The 12,711-nt window shown below is 47.2% G+C and overlaps 1 protein-coding gene across 2 annotated transcripts in view; it reads right to left on the bottom strand.

The window, feature by feature from the left end:
* Dnai7 (dynein axonemal intermediate chain 7) overlaps nucleotides 1-12,711 on the bottom strand; it is a 38,534-nt gene that overhangs the window by 14,658 nt on the left and 11,165 nt on the right. The window contains exons 6-9 of one of the 2 annotated variants that reach the window (XM_021164350.3): nucleotides 6,721-6,858; nucleotides 4,423-4,569; nucleotides 2,698-2,801; nucleotides 1,276-1,612 (exon numbers count right to left, since the gene is read on the bottom strand). In XM_021164350.3, coding sequence (XP_021020009.1) covers nucleotides 1,276-1,612; nucleotides 2,698-2,801; nucleotides 4,423-4,569; nucleotides 6,721-6,858 — 726 coding nt within the window. The remainder of the gene's footprint in view (nucleotides 1-1,275; nucleotides 1,613-2,697; nucleotides 2,802-4,422; nucleotides 4,570-6,720; nucleotides 6,859-12,711) is intronic. The other variant, XM_021164352.3, reaches the window with a different exon arrangement.

The following is a 12,711-nucleotide window of genomic DNA, read 5'->3' as shown; positions in this document are numbered from 1 at the left end:
GAGATGACGCTGGTTCAGGGACCACTTCCCCTGGCCTCCTACTCACCCACACACTGCCTCCTCCAGGATGGCTTTCAGGAGCCAGTCTTCTCTTTCCACCATAAACGCCCTGGGGACACATTTAGGTCTGCAGACACCTTTGTCCACTGAGCTGTTCAGGGTCTAATTCACATTTTTATTTCAAATTCACACGGGGTCTATTCCTTAACTCTTTCCACACTTAAAGAAAGTGAACCAATAAAAGCCATGCACCGCTTTGTCTTATGCGCTCCTGCGGAGGCTTTGGGGTTCCCTGAAATCCCCTAGGCTGGGGCAACAAAAGCAGCTTCAAGCTGAGAAAGGACTATCCAAGTCCAAAGCTGTTCTAACATAAAACGCACCCTGAAAATCCTGATGGTTAGAAAATCAGCAGAAGCCACCACAGGCAGGGGCCTGGTTATTTTCAGTGGTGCGTGCACAGGGGCTCGGGTCAGAGGTGGAGTTTGAGTGTCCTGATTCATCGCTCCCTAGGCCCTGTAGACAGGGTTAAGGTATCCAAGTACCTGTGCCTGGTGGTACACACCTTTAACCCAGCGCTTGGGAGGCAGAGCTGTGAGTTTTAGGCTAGCCTGGTCTACAGAGTGAGCTCCCAGTCAGTGAGGGATATACATAGTGAGACCAAGTCTTAGAAAGCCAGTACTGGAGAAACAGCAAAATAATAATAATAATAATAATAATAATAATAATAATAATAATAATAATAATAAATTAATTAAATTAAATTTAAAAATAAAAAAGAACCCCTCCAGTTTGCACAAGCATTTGCTGCAAGTTTGCATTTAAGGGCAAGCTGCCTAGAAGGACATGAGCATCAAGCAGCCATACCCCAGCATCAAGCAGTCATACCCCGGCATCAAGGCTTTGCAGCAACCAATGGACCATGAGACTGCTGAGCCTGAGGCTGAAGCCGCTGCTTCTACAAGCACTACTGAACAGAGGGGAGAGAGACACACTAACAGCCAGGGCACAGACAAGGAAGAGGCTTCTAAATGGTTTCTACTTGCTCAGGAAAAATCTTGAGAATACCTCCAGGGACCTGCCAATGCTTACTGCACAGGGTGGACCAGGAGCTGTTGAGAATATGTCAACCTGGGTAAAGCGAGTCAGGCCAGTCACCGGCCCTTGAAGGGCTGAGGCAAGAGGACTGCTGTAAGTTTGAGGCCAGCTTGGGCTACCTATCCTGGAATGTAGACAGATGACAGACAGACAGACAGACTGACTGACAGAGTATCCTACCCTTTGTAAGACAGTGTTCTCTATAGCTTCATATTTGTTCTCCTCTTGGACCAAGTTGAGCTCTCTTTCCTGTTCAGCCTTGGGCTGCTCATCTTCGTTGGTAACTTTTTCTTCAGTAAAGAGCTTTTCTTCAGTCATGGCCTTTTCTATACTTTCCTTGCCGTTGACTTGCTCTGCTCCCTCGGTGTTCTGTTTTTGCTCAGTGACGGCAATGGGGAACAAGGGTGTGATGTGGTCATAGCGTGTGTGTAGAAGCCGAAGAGCAACATTGCTTGTGGCCAGGATCCTTGGGATTTCAAATCCAATTTGTGTCTCTGAGAACCTCACACTCCGGTGCCTGCCAGAAATCAATAGATGGAAGCCAAGAGGGTGAGCAAGAGGGGCAGCCGAGTCCTCACGCTGGGTCTGAACAGGGTGTTGTTTTTAATGCCCCTCCTTTGGTGTTCGGAGGCATTGGGAGCCAGTGTTTCTCAGGACACTCTTGGCTTCCGACCCACACCTGTCCCCAGCAGAAGCTTCTGTCTCTCCCGAGGGGCCTCTCAGTGCTCCTCCCAGGGGCCTCATCTTTCTGTCTCTACATCTGACTGGTTACAGTTTCAACTGCTGCTCACTTTACCAGGGGTCAGCAGCAGCTTTGGTTTTTTTCTGGCATAATGAAGGGGGAAGAGGCCTCCCTGAATGAACTCTAAGAGGGTCCGAATGACCCTTCCATGTGTGTGACTATGTTTCACGATCAGAAGAATCTGTCACTGAAACTACTGACTTATTCCTGGGGACTCTCCAAATATCCTCTCAGTGTCTGCCATGCTTTGATTTATCATCTAAGTGTAGCCAGCCGGCCACTGAATAACTCCTTGCAATCCTCTCCTGTCTTTATTAGAGTAAAGCCAAACCTGCCTGTCCCTACTGTGGGAGAGCATGCCAGCTTCCTCTCCTGTATAGAGGGATTTCCTTTATGATTCTGTGTGCGGCATTGTCAGCAGCAAAGAAGTTGACACACTGCCTTGAAGTCAATAGAAACCACACTTTGTAGAAAGTACAACTTGGTAAATATTTTGTTCCCTCCTTTTATGGCATATTAAAAATGAAGCTCAGAGCCAGGAGTGATGTCACAGGCCTGGAACCCCAGCACTGGGGAAGCTAAAGCAGGAGGATACAGCAGTTCAAGGCCAGCTGTGGCACAGGTAAGGGTTGGAGGAGGCTTCCTAGGATTCTTTCCTAAGGTTTGTTTTTTTATGCACAGTGGTTTTCCTACATGCGCACCACTTGTGTGAGCAGCAAGCAAAGGCACGCATTTACTGGAGCATGCACGCCTGCTCTAGACACTAGGATTCAGTGCTTTCTACAGGAACTGATGTTCAAACTGCAAGCCAAGCTACTAAATGCGCCAGCCTTGGCATCTATGGAGTGGGGAAGAGGTACCTTGGATTCTTCTTGAGGTTTGCCCACACGTACAGGGTGACATTCTCATCTCTGATGATTTTCTCCATGTTCCCAGTGTCCAGGTCTGCTAAGTTACTAGCTTGCTGTAGGAGAAAACACAACAGAACCTGACAGAGTCTCACAGCTTTGGGAAGGTACACAATCACTGGTATACTGGATTCTTTGTGTTATTAAAAGAATAATCTGGGTAAATGGTGCATGATCTTTCTAGGAAAATAATACTTCAGAGGCCAAGGAGATGGCTCACTGGTTAAAGTGACTGCCATGTGTGAGGACTAAAGTTTGAGTCCCCCAAACATCTGTCAATGCCTGGGGTGGGGGGCTTCCTGTAGTATCAGCCTAATGAGGCAGGGATGGGAATTCCTGGAGGAAGCTGGCTATTGAGAGGTCTGGGTTCAGTTGACTCTGCCTTAGCAATCAAGGTGAACTTTGAGCCTCATATGCACAGGTACCCAAGTGTGCAAATGCACACTTACACAGGAGACAGTAAAAGATCAGCTGCAGTAAGGTAACCCAGCTCGCTCTTTCCTTCTCTGTGCCCAGACCTGGCGTTGGCCATCTTCCCTGTCTTCATATGTCTCCTCTATGTCCTGAATCCCTTTCATTTCTGTGAGGTGCCAAGTGAGCATGCTAGCAAGTACTCTACCCAGCAATGTTTCCCCAGTTCCCCCAGTTTTCCTGATGCACTAAGGGCTGGCTTGTACCAAAGTCTCTACCTCAACCACAACATAATGTATAAAATAAGAAGAAAAATACTGTACTTTCTCTTAGTAAACATCTTAGTCACTGATCAACCCACACACTCCCTTAGTCCGTTTGTCTTACAATACGCACAGCAGATGCAAGAGTGTGGCGGGCCTGTTACAGCAGGAGTGAGCTCAGCACTCTGCAGCACTGTTTAGACTTAGACTGCACCCCAGCGAGGCCGCCCAGCGAGGCCGCCCAGCGAGGCCGCCCAGCGAGGCCGCCCAGGGACGGTTCCAAACCAAAGGAACCCAGGCAAAATGGCTGAACGCAATCTATGCCTGTAGGCCGTGTTCTGAGGATTCTTCAGAAATGCAACAAGATTAAAGTTTATAAAACACATTCATGGGAGAATTAGACTCTGGGCCACGTATCAGGACGTTGACCCTGTGAGTTTTATGGAGCTCGCTGGCTTAGTTATTTGGATGTTTCCATCACTGGTGAGATTTTTGGGGATGAAATGTGTAACACACAAACTTTTGAATGGTGCAAGGAAAGAAAAGAGAGACAAAGAAAATGTTATGATACATTTAAATTTTTGATTTTTCTCTATAAATTATAGCAAAGTTAGAGAGCCCAGATGGGGACTCATGGTACTGTCTTTTAAGTCTCATATTTAAATATAGTACTTTCAAAATAAAAACTGGAGAAAACTAGAATGTCAGTAATTGTGATCTATATCATCAGCTATCTCATATTGGTTTGTAAAGTATTTTTTTCATAATAAATTCAGTGAACTTTGGCAAATATAAGGAAAACGAGCTTTTGGCTGATAATGTTTTGTCTCTTTAGAAAATAAAATATAAACAGTTGTTAAGTCACAGAAGTACGGGTCCTTCATCTCCTTGATTTGTCCTGAATACTGAAAGGTTTTAGAGACCTAAGTGGACCAGGACATACAGTAAGACTGCTGAAGGCAGCCTGTTAAAGTTAGTGCTGTAAGAGAGATACTGCCCGTACTCGAAGAAGTAGTTCTGTGGCCACGTTGATCTTCAGGCTGAGCAGCTCCTGCAGGCGCAGAATTGACCCTTGATGCTGCAGGACAGTCCTGTGGTCCAGCTCATATGTCGGAGTTTCCAGTAAAATTAACTTCACCTTTTCAATCAACTGAAATATAAAGAATATCACATCACGCACCTGGAAAAAGTTAAAGGGACATGGAAAGGGACCGGCCTGTCACTGCAGAACAAGGGAAGGTGTCCTTTCCTTCTTCTGTAACTTAAGATCACAGAGAAAGAAAACATCTATCCCAAAGAATTCCCTCGTATGTGTCCAACCCCACAGGCGCGGAGGTCTCGGCGGCCAGCGCAGAGAGGAGCCGCCGCTTCATCAGCTGAGACCAGCGGGTGTCATGTTAGCTGATCTTCCGTTATTGTTGAACAAGACTGGATTTTCCTCCATGCTGGGATAGAAGAAACTGGTTTTACTTTTCATAATGATCCACCTTAGTTGTGTCTGAGTGAAAGCTAGTGTGGTGGCTCTCTGGAGGACAGGAGGGCGCCTGAGTAGACAGGGGATGGAGGCGCTCACTGCTCCTCAGCCCTGAGGGATGACTTTATCCTGATACATCCTTAAAACTCCCTTAATGATGGGGTTCAGAGACTCTTCCGGTCGGTGAACACAGCAAGCCACTGAGCATGCAAAGCACCCAGAGAACTCGGGAAACCACAGCAACCTTCCTTACACACTGTGCCCTGTGCACGTCTTCATCTGGAGGTTTATACCAAACACAAGTCCCAGTTTTCTCTGTTTGGTGGGCCGTTATAACAGAATGTCTCATCCGCGGAGAGAGTTTAGGGAGTCCTGTTTAGAATTGGTTGCTCGGAGGTACAGGTAACCTGGGGATGCTTGGCAGACATGCAGAGGCTTGCGGGATCAAACCCTTAACACACAGGGGCTTATGCTAACTCTGGGTAGTTAACACTAGCATTAAACTCTACATACCCAGTTGATGTCCAGAAATAGATAATTAGTTGGGGTGTGTGTGTGTGTGTGTGTGTGTGTCAGGGAATTTTGATACATATTAGTGTGTTTGGGGTTCCATACAGATTAGGGTGTATGTGTTTGCTCTCTGTCTGTGTATTTGCATGTGTGCATATGTAAATGTGTGTGTGTATGCCTGGATTGTGTGTGTTTGTGAGTGTATGGGGGTTTTATACACATTAGGTGTGTGTGTAAGCATCAATAGCGTTTTAAGTCTGTATCTTTTTTTTGATTTTGTTGGACATCATGAATTAAGAGAATTTCTATCTGTCAGTTCTGGGTGACTACCAACAGTGCTGCTTTAAACTGCTTCTGCTCACTTCCAATCACCTTTCCACATCCCTGGCTGACCCTCACTGTCATGGGTGGCTGCTCTCTCATCTCTCCACCCCTTGTGCTGCTGTGCGCTCGCGCATCCTTTCAGTGTAACTTCCAACTTGTTTGTGATTAAGAGACCTCGTCGGATATGTACAAGCTAGAAACGATGCAAGTCTGGTGCTCTGCAGAGTGTACCTGCTCCTGTCACTCATAGTCTGAGGTTCTAGGCACTCCAGTGCATTTTGTTCTTACTGCGGCTTTGTTCTGTGCGTGCTTGTAAAGGATTGTGAGCCACTAGCAATCACAGGCAGACTGTAGAGTATCCATCTGCAGTTCCAATGGCTTCCAGAGTTTTCCCATGGCCTAAAGTATTTCACATATTTTTTAATGAGATAATATAGTTAAAGTTACTTATATTTTTTCCCTCAGTATGTTTTCTTACATGAGTCTACCCATCTTATTTGCAGATACAGAAGTTAGAATATTGTGGCCTTTTTTTACCTTCACTAAGAAGGTAAATATGAACAAGACACAGCAACAGGCTTAAAACTGTCACAGGGAGACTTAAAAGGTAATAAAGAGGAGGAGGAGGAGGAGGAGGGAGAAGAGGGGGGGAGAAGAAGAGGAAGAGGAGGAAGAGGAAGAAAAGGAGGGAAGGGCAGAGTAGAGAAGTTCTAACCCTGGGAGGATCCCGACATTCCCTTGCGAACACACTCTAATGAAGCCATTTCCCAATTCCTAAAAATCCCAGCACTCACCAGACAGCAGCACTGGGCCTTAGGGGAACACTTAAAACCCACACCATAGCAACAGAAGTCAGCTGGGAATACAGGTCTCCCACTGAGTAGGAAATGCTCAGCTTTGTAAGGTGAGGAAGCACAGGCAGGCAGGGCTCAGCACAGCCCTGTGTGTTTGTGAACTGGCACTGGGTGTGGAGTCAGGCGGCTCAGGACTTACCGACAGCACCAGTTTGCTTTTCTCCATCACTTGTTCAAAGGCCTGGTTCTTCTCCTCTTCCCACAGGCTAATGAACGTGTTCATTTCCTGGGCAACCCAAGGGTCGGGGCTCCCATCACACTCCGTGTAGTGCTTCCACTGGGGATACAAATTCTTGAGGGTCACAGTCACGAAAACACAACCAAAGAGCAAAGTGGCATTTAAAAGTTGCAGGTTTGACTGGGGAAGGGAACATGTGCACACTACCATGTGCATCTGCAGGTCAGAGAACAACCTGCGGGAGCCATTTCACTCCTTCCACCAAGTGGGTCCTGGGGCTTGAACTCAGGTCACCAGGCTGGGCGGCAAGCACATTTATCCATTGAGCCATCTTGCCAGTCCCTAAATTGTTTTTTGTTTGTTTGTTTTGTTTTGTTTTGTTTGAAATCTGAAGCCTCAACCTAAACACCACAATGTACACAAGCAGTAATGATATAAACTGTATGACCAAAGAAACGAACTCAAATAAGCAGTCTCCCCACTTCCCTCCACACACGCTCTCTCCTTTTGGAAACCGAGTCTAACTCTGCAGTCCTGGATGCCACGGAACACCTGTGTAGACCAGACTGTCCTTGAACTCACATAGACTCCCCTGCATGCTGTGATTAAAGGCATGCACCACATATCTAGCCCGTTAGGGTCCTTTCCATCTAAATACTTTCCAGTCTCCACCATTCACTGGGACACAAATTCTGTGTACTTTCGTGCATTTGTTTTGAGGTTGTGTGAGCAGTTTGCTTTCCAGTTCCCTCTGACTGATGGCTGCCATTGGGCGCTCCCAGAGCCCTCTCGTCATGCTGTCCACGTAAATTCTGCATGTCATCACGCTGTGCTTATTTTAAACTCTTAACGTCATGTCCTGTTCAATGCTGAGTTTCCCACTGGCCTTCTCACAGTTGCATTGTCTCCAAAGTTATGATTTCCGATTAAACTAAACGGCCTGACACACCCTTATATTTTATTTACTACTGTGTGTGTGTATCTATGTCTACATACCGTGGCCAGAAGAGGGCCTTAGAATCATTATCTCCCTCTGCCTTTCTTTTGAGGCAGAGTCTCTCTCTGAACCTCTCGCTCACCCTGTCTAGGTCCGGCTGGAAATCTGGAAACCGTAATGATCGCCTACACCCCATCTCCTCTCTAAGCTGGGATTGCATGTGTTTGCAGAGGATGCTGGCCTCGCAGAGTCCAAGTTTTGGTACTTATGCTTACAGTGCAAGTGCTTCTAAACACTGAACCGTCCTCCAGGCCCTACGCCTATACATTTTAATTCAGGCTCATTACCTCAGAAAACACACACTTCAGAGAGACTGCAGATTCACTTCCAAAATCTGCAGAAGTGAAGCACATGGAATTTTTGGTCTCCAAGCATGTGCTGCACTTATTTACACTGTGATGTGATACTGATCTATAGATACTCATGTACATAAACACACACACACTCAACACTCTCACATACACTCACACACACTCACACACACTTACACACTCACATACACACTCACACACACTCACACACTCTCACATACACACTCATACACACTCACACACATACTCAACACTCACATACACACACACACACTCAACACTCTCACATACACTCACACACACTCACACACACACACACACACTCAACACTCTCACATACACACTCACACACTCACACACACACTCAACACTCTCACATACACACACACACACACTCAACACTCTCACATACACTCACACACACTCACACACACACACACTCAACACTCTCACATACACACACACACACTCAACACTCTCACATACACTCACACACACTCACACACACTTACACACTCACATACACACTCACACACACACACACTCACACACACACACTCAACACTCTCACATACACTCACACACACTCACACACACTTACACACACACACACTCTCACACACACTCACACACACTCACACACACACTCAACACTCACATACACTCACACACACTCAACACTCTCACATACACTCACACACACTCACACACACACTCACACATTCTCACATACACACACTCACACACACACACTCACACTCACACACACACACACACTCACACACACACACTCACACACACTCACACACACACACACACTCAACACTCTCACATACACACACTCACACACTCTCACATACACACTCACACACACTCACACACACACTCAACACTCTCACATACACTCACACACACTCACACTCACACACACACTTACACACACTCACACACACACACACTCACACACATACACACACTCACACACACTCACACACACTCTCACACACACAAACACTTACACACACACACTCACACACACACACTCACACACTCTCTCTCTCACACACACACACACACACACACACACACACTCACACACATGCACACACATGCCACAGCACTCCGGTCGAGTCAGCTTGACAGGCAGTGATGCCTAAAAGCCACTCATGAGGCAAAGAGTTTCAAGGAAGCTCTCCTCCTGGAGTTTTGGCGCTCTCATTCTCATACTCTTTACCCGCGTTAGTCTGGTGTATGGATCTATGAGCTCTCTTTTAATATTTTATTATAAATGCCTCTTAAGATTAATTCTGTATAGTTAGTTTCCCCAGTGTTCCACGCAGACACAGGGACCCAGAGGGTCTGCGGCACACACACACACATACCCCAAAATAAACCTTAACAAGTCATCTCTGCAGCACCAATGCCTTCCGTCTGCTGCGTGTGGTACCGTGTGGGAGCATCTCACCCACTGTCAGGCCACTGTCAAAGCTAGAGTCTCCTCTTCAACATCAATAGCATCTTTGGTAAGGCAATCCAACTGTCCATCCTTCATCTTTATTGGAAGAATCGGGAAAACAAGGCCGGGCCAGGGCCACCGTATTTAACACCTTCAACTGTTTCATTATAAATAAATACATCCCTCTGTCAATAGGAATCTCTCCAGGAATGCTCCCCAATGGAGACACTTCAGAGTAACACTCTCACTGCTGTTATATCCTCAGTCTTCCTGCATGGAAAGCACAGGAGTAGCACTCAAGGAGACTCTTGTCTGATCTCAGCCATCTTCCCCCTGTGTAAAGACAGGGGGCCACTAGGCCAGAGAGACAAGCCACCTACAGTGCTGACCTCTCACCTCATTACACATCACACACCCGATGATGGAAAGTTTTACCCTAGTCTTATGATTACCTTAATGTATTCATTAACATTAGGCCTGCCGCTGAGGGCGTGCAGGAGAGACTCCAAACACCGTGGTGTATTTACAGAAAGCGACTCTACTGTACAAAATATCTGAATGAACTAAGAAAAGACTGGAGCCACGCATGGAGGAGGCCAGGACTTATGAGGCTGAGGCAGGGGCATCACACATTGGAGCAGAGGCAGACAGACAGACCACACACACACACAGGCCAGCCAGCCAGCCAGCCAGCCTGCCCTTCTTGACTGACCTCTCTGATTACTGCCCTAAGCATTAGCTCTGATGCCCGTGTATTCAATTTCATGTCTTATCACCGTCATCTACCAGGGAAGAGGTACAAGGTCTGCTTAAGACCAAATGCTAGTTGAGGCTTGTTACACATGCAGACCTGGGGCTTTCTGCCTTTCCCCTGTATAAACCTCCCATGTCTTACTTCACTGCAGCAGAGAGCAAAGCACCCAAAGGAAGGACTTCTCCACAGCTGTAAATTCCTTTCTCTAGTTAGGGCTCAACAAAACAAGCAGTTTCCCAACACTGCTGTTCTTTTACCCAAGGTGCTGATGACAGGGCCAGAGAGCGTTATGCACTGCTCTGCATTTGAGTTCAACCAAGCCACAAGGTAGACAAAGCCGCCACAGGTCTGAGGGCTCCACTTCTCCAGTGACTCACCCAGCTTCCAAAGCTTGAATGCTAATTTATGACTTGTTTATTCTTAAAATTAATTCTGTATAATTCCCATCAAGCAAGTGATCTTACTCAAGGGATTCTTCCTCATGGCGGCTGCTGTAATCTCAATGTATTTGATCTATTTAAGACTCACCCATTTCTTTAGTCATGAGACTGGGTGGAGTTCCCAGTGGAATTTTAGGTCGAATGCACATCCCAGATTCTGACTAACTCAGGCAGCCAGCACCAACCCCAGCATTTAGGCCCTTCTGTAGCACAGATGGAGTCTTGGTAGGGCCCCAAGGTTATGTCCCATCAGTTCAACTTAAAGGAATCCTAGAAGAGGCACTGAGAGATGGGCTTCCAGGCTTCAGATGGACCCATGATTGCCTGTCATTTAGGAATCTTACCTAAGGTTCATTTTCTCCTGTCTCACCCACTCAAACGCTGGGAACATCTTTACGGGGACATCCCTATTCCCACTCAAGTCAGTGGCGTTTCTGCCTGACACACTCGAACACGTAACACTTCCCTGCTACACTTCTGGACCAAAACATTTGTTCAAACTCAGCTAAAGTCAAACCCAGAGACTTCTAATCCAGAAGAGAATGTCCCCACAATCCCCAGATGCAACAGGGAAACAGAAAAAAAAGCAAACAAAATAAAACAAAACCCGTGGACTTGGGGATAAGCTCTGCCTGGACACCTGATGCTTCTGAGTCTCTGGAGCTCTGCTTCCAGCCTGGCAAACCATCCCCGAGCAGAACGCTGGGAAGGAAACGTCTCTTAGGTTAGGAAGGCCATGCACACCTTATCTATGCAAAGAGCACATCAAACCACGATTCACCAAACTGGACGGTCTCAGAACCACAGCAAGTAGTGGGAACCAAAGCCAGAGCTGTTACTAGACACCATTTGCCAGACTTTTGGGAGGGAGACACAGAGAACAACTTCACTAGCTGCAGTCAGTCAACCAACTAGCCAATGGGTCTTAGCCTTCATCTGCTAACTAGCCCCAGGGCCACAGGAACTAACCCGAGGTGCTCCTGGTTTGCTCGGGCAAGGATGCAGATCAAATCCTCAGCTCCCCACAGATTTTATTTCTAATGCACATGGATTCTTTAAGGACAAGAATTTCTTGAGAAGGCCTCTGCCAGCTTCACACTTTGCTTCTATGGCTTCCTTGCCTCCTGGTCTTCACAGAGATGAAGAACCTGGCTGTCCTCTGGATTAGGCGTTGGCTTAGGGGCAACGGGCTGGCTTTTTCTGGAGTAGGTCTTGGTTTAGACCTTGGGTGGTGGGCTGGCCTGGCCTGCTAGATCTTGGGTAGTGGGCTGGCCTGGCCTGCTAGACCTTGGGTGGTAGGCTAGCCTGGCCTATTAGACCTTGGGTGGTAGGCTAGCCTGGCCTATTAGACCTTGGGTGGTGGGCTGTTATCCTGGTCTTTCTGCCACTTGTTTGCCATGCAGCAGTTGAGTTTCTTCCAGAACACATCTGTAGTCTCTGTGTGGTGAGAGGCCTGGGAGGCCTGGCCTTCAGCCTATCCTGGCTTTGGACTTGGCTTCCTCTCCAGGCTCAGTCATTCCACCTGTGCCTGGAAGTGGGGCTGCGCTGTCACTTGGGTGCTTGGAGGGCATTGGGCCATTCCCCAGGATGACTTCAATGCTTTTATGCCTCAGGGAGTAGGGAGTCTGAGGAGGGAGGAGAGCTGGGCTGTGGGGCAGAGCTATGAAGAGAATCCATACTACTGGTTTCTCACCTTCCAGAGACTCAGGTGATAGTACTCCTAAACAGTGAGAGTAGTAACATCCAAGATTACTACAGAGGGACCAACACACAGGTATGATCATGAATAGCTTGCATACTTGGAAAGTTGCCAAAATACTGCTCAGACATGACGTAAGGCCCTCTTGTAAATGTGGCTCAGACATGACATAAGCCCCTCGTGTAAGTGCTGCTCAGACGTGACGTATGCCCCTCCAGATGAGAAAATGGTGCTGAGAGAGATGCCTGCTCCAGGGTTTCCACACACATTCCCAGTCCATACACACAAAGTGGAA

The sequence above is a fragment of the Mus caroli genome, unplaced genomic scaffold (genome assembly GCF_978045245.1).
Source record: "Mus caroli unplaced genomic scaffold, Mus_caroli_1 scaffold_7, whole genome shotgun sequence".
In the NCBI taxonomy this organism is placed as follows: Eukaryota; Metazoa; Chordata; class Mammalia; order Rodentia; family Muridae; genus Mus; species Mus caroli.
The sequence above is the reverse complement of the archived record's forward strand: the minus strand, read 5'-3'. Positions and strand labels throughout refer to the sequence as shown.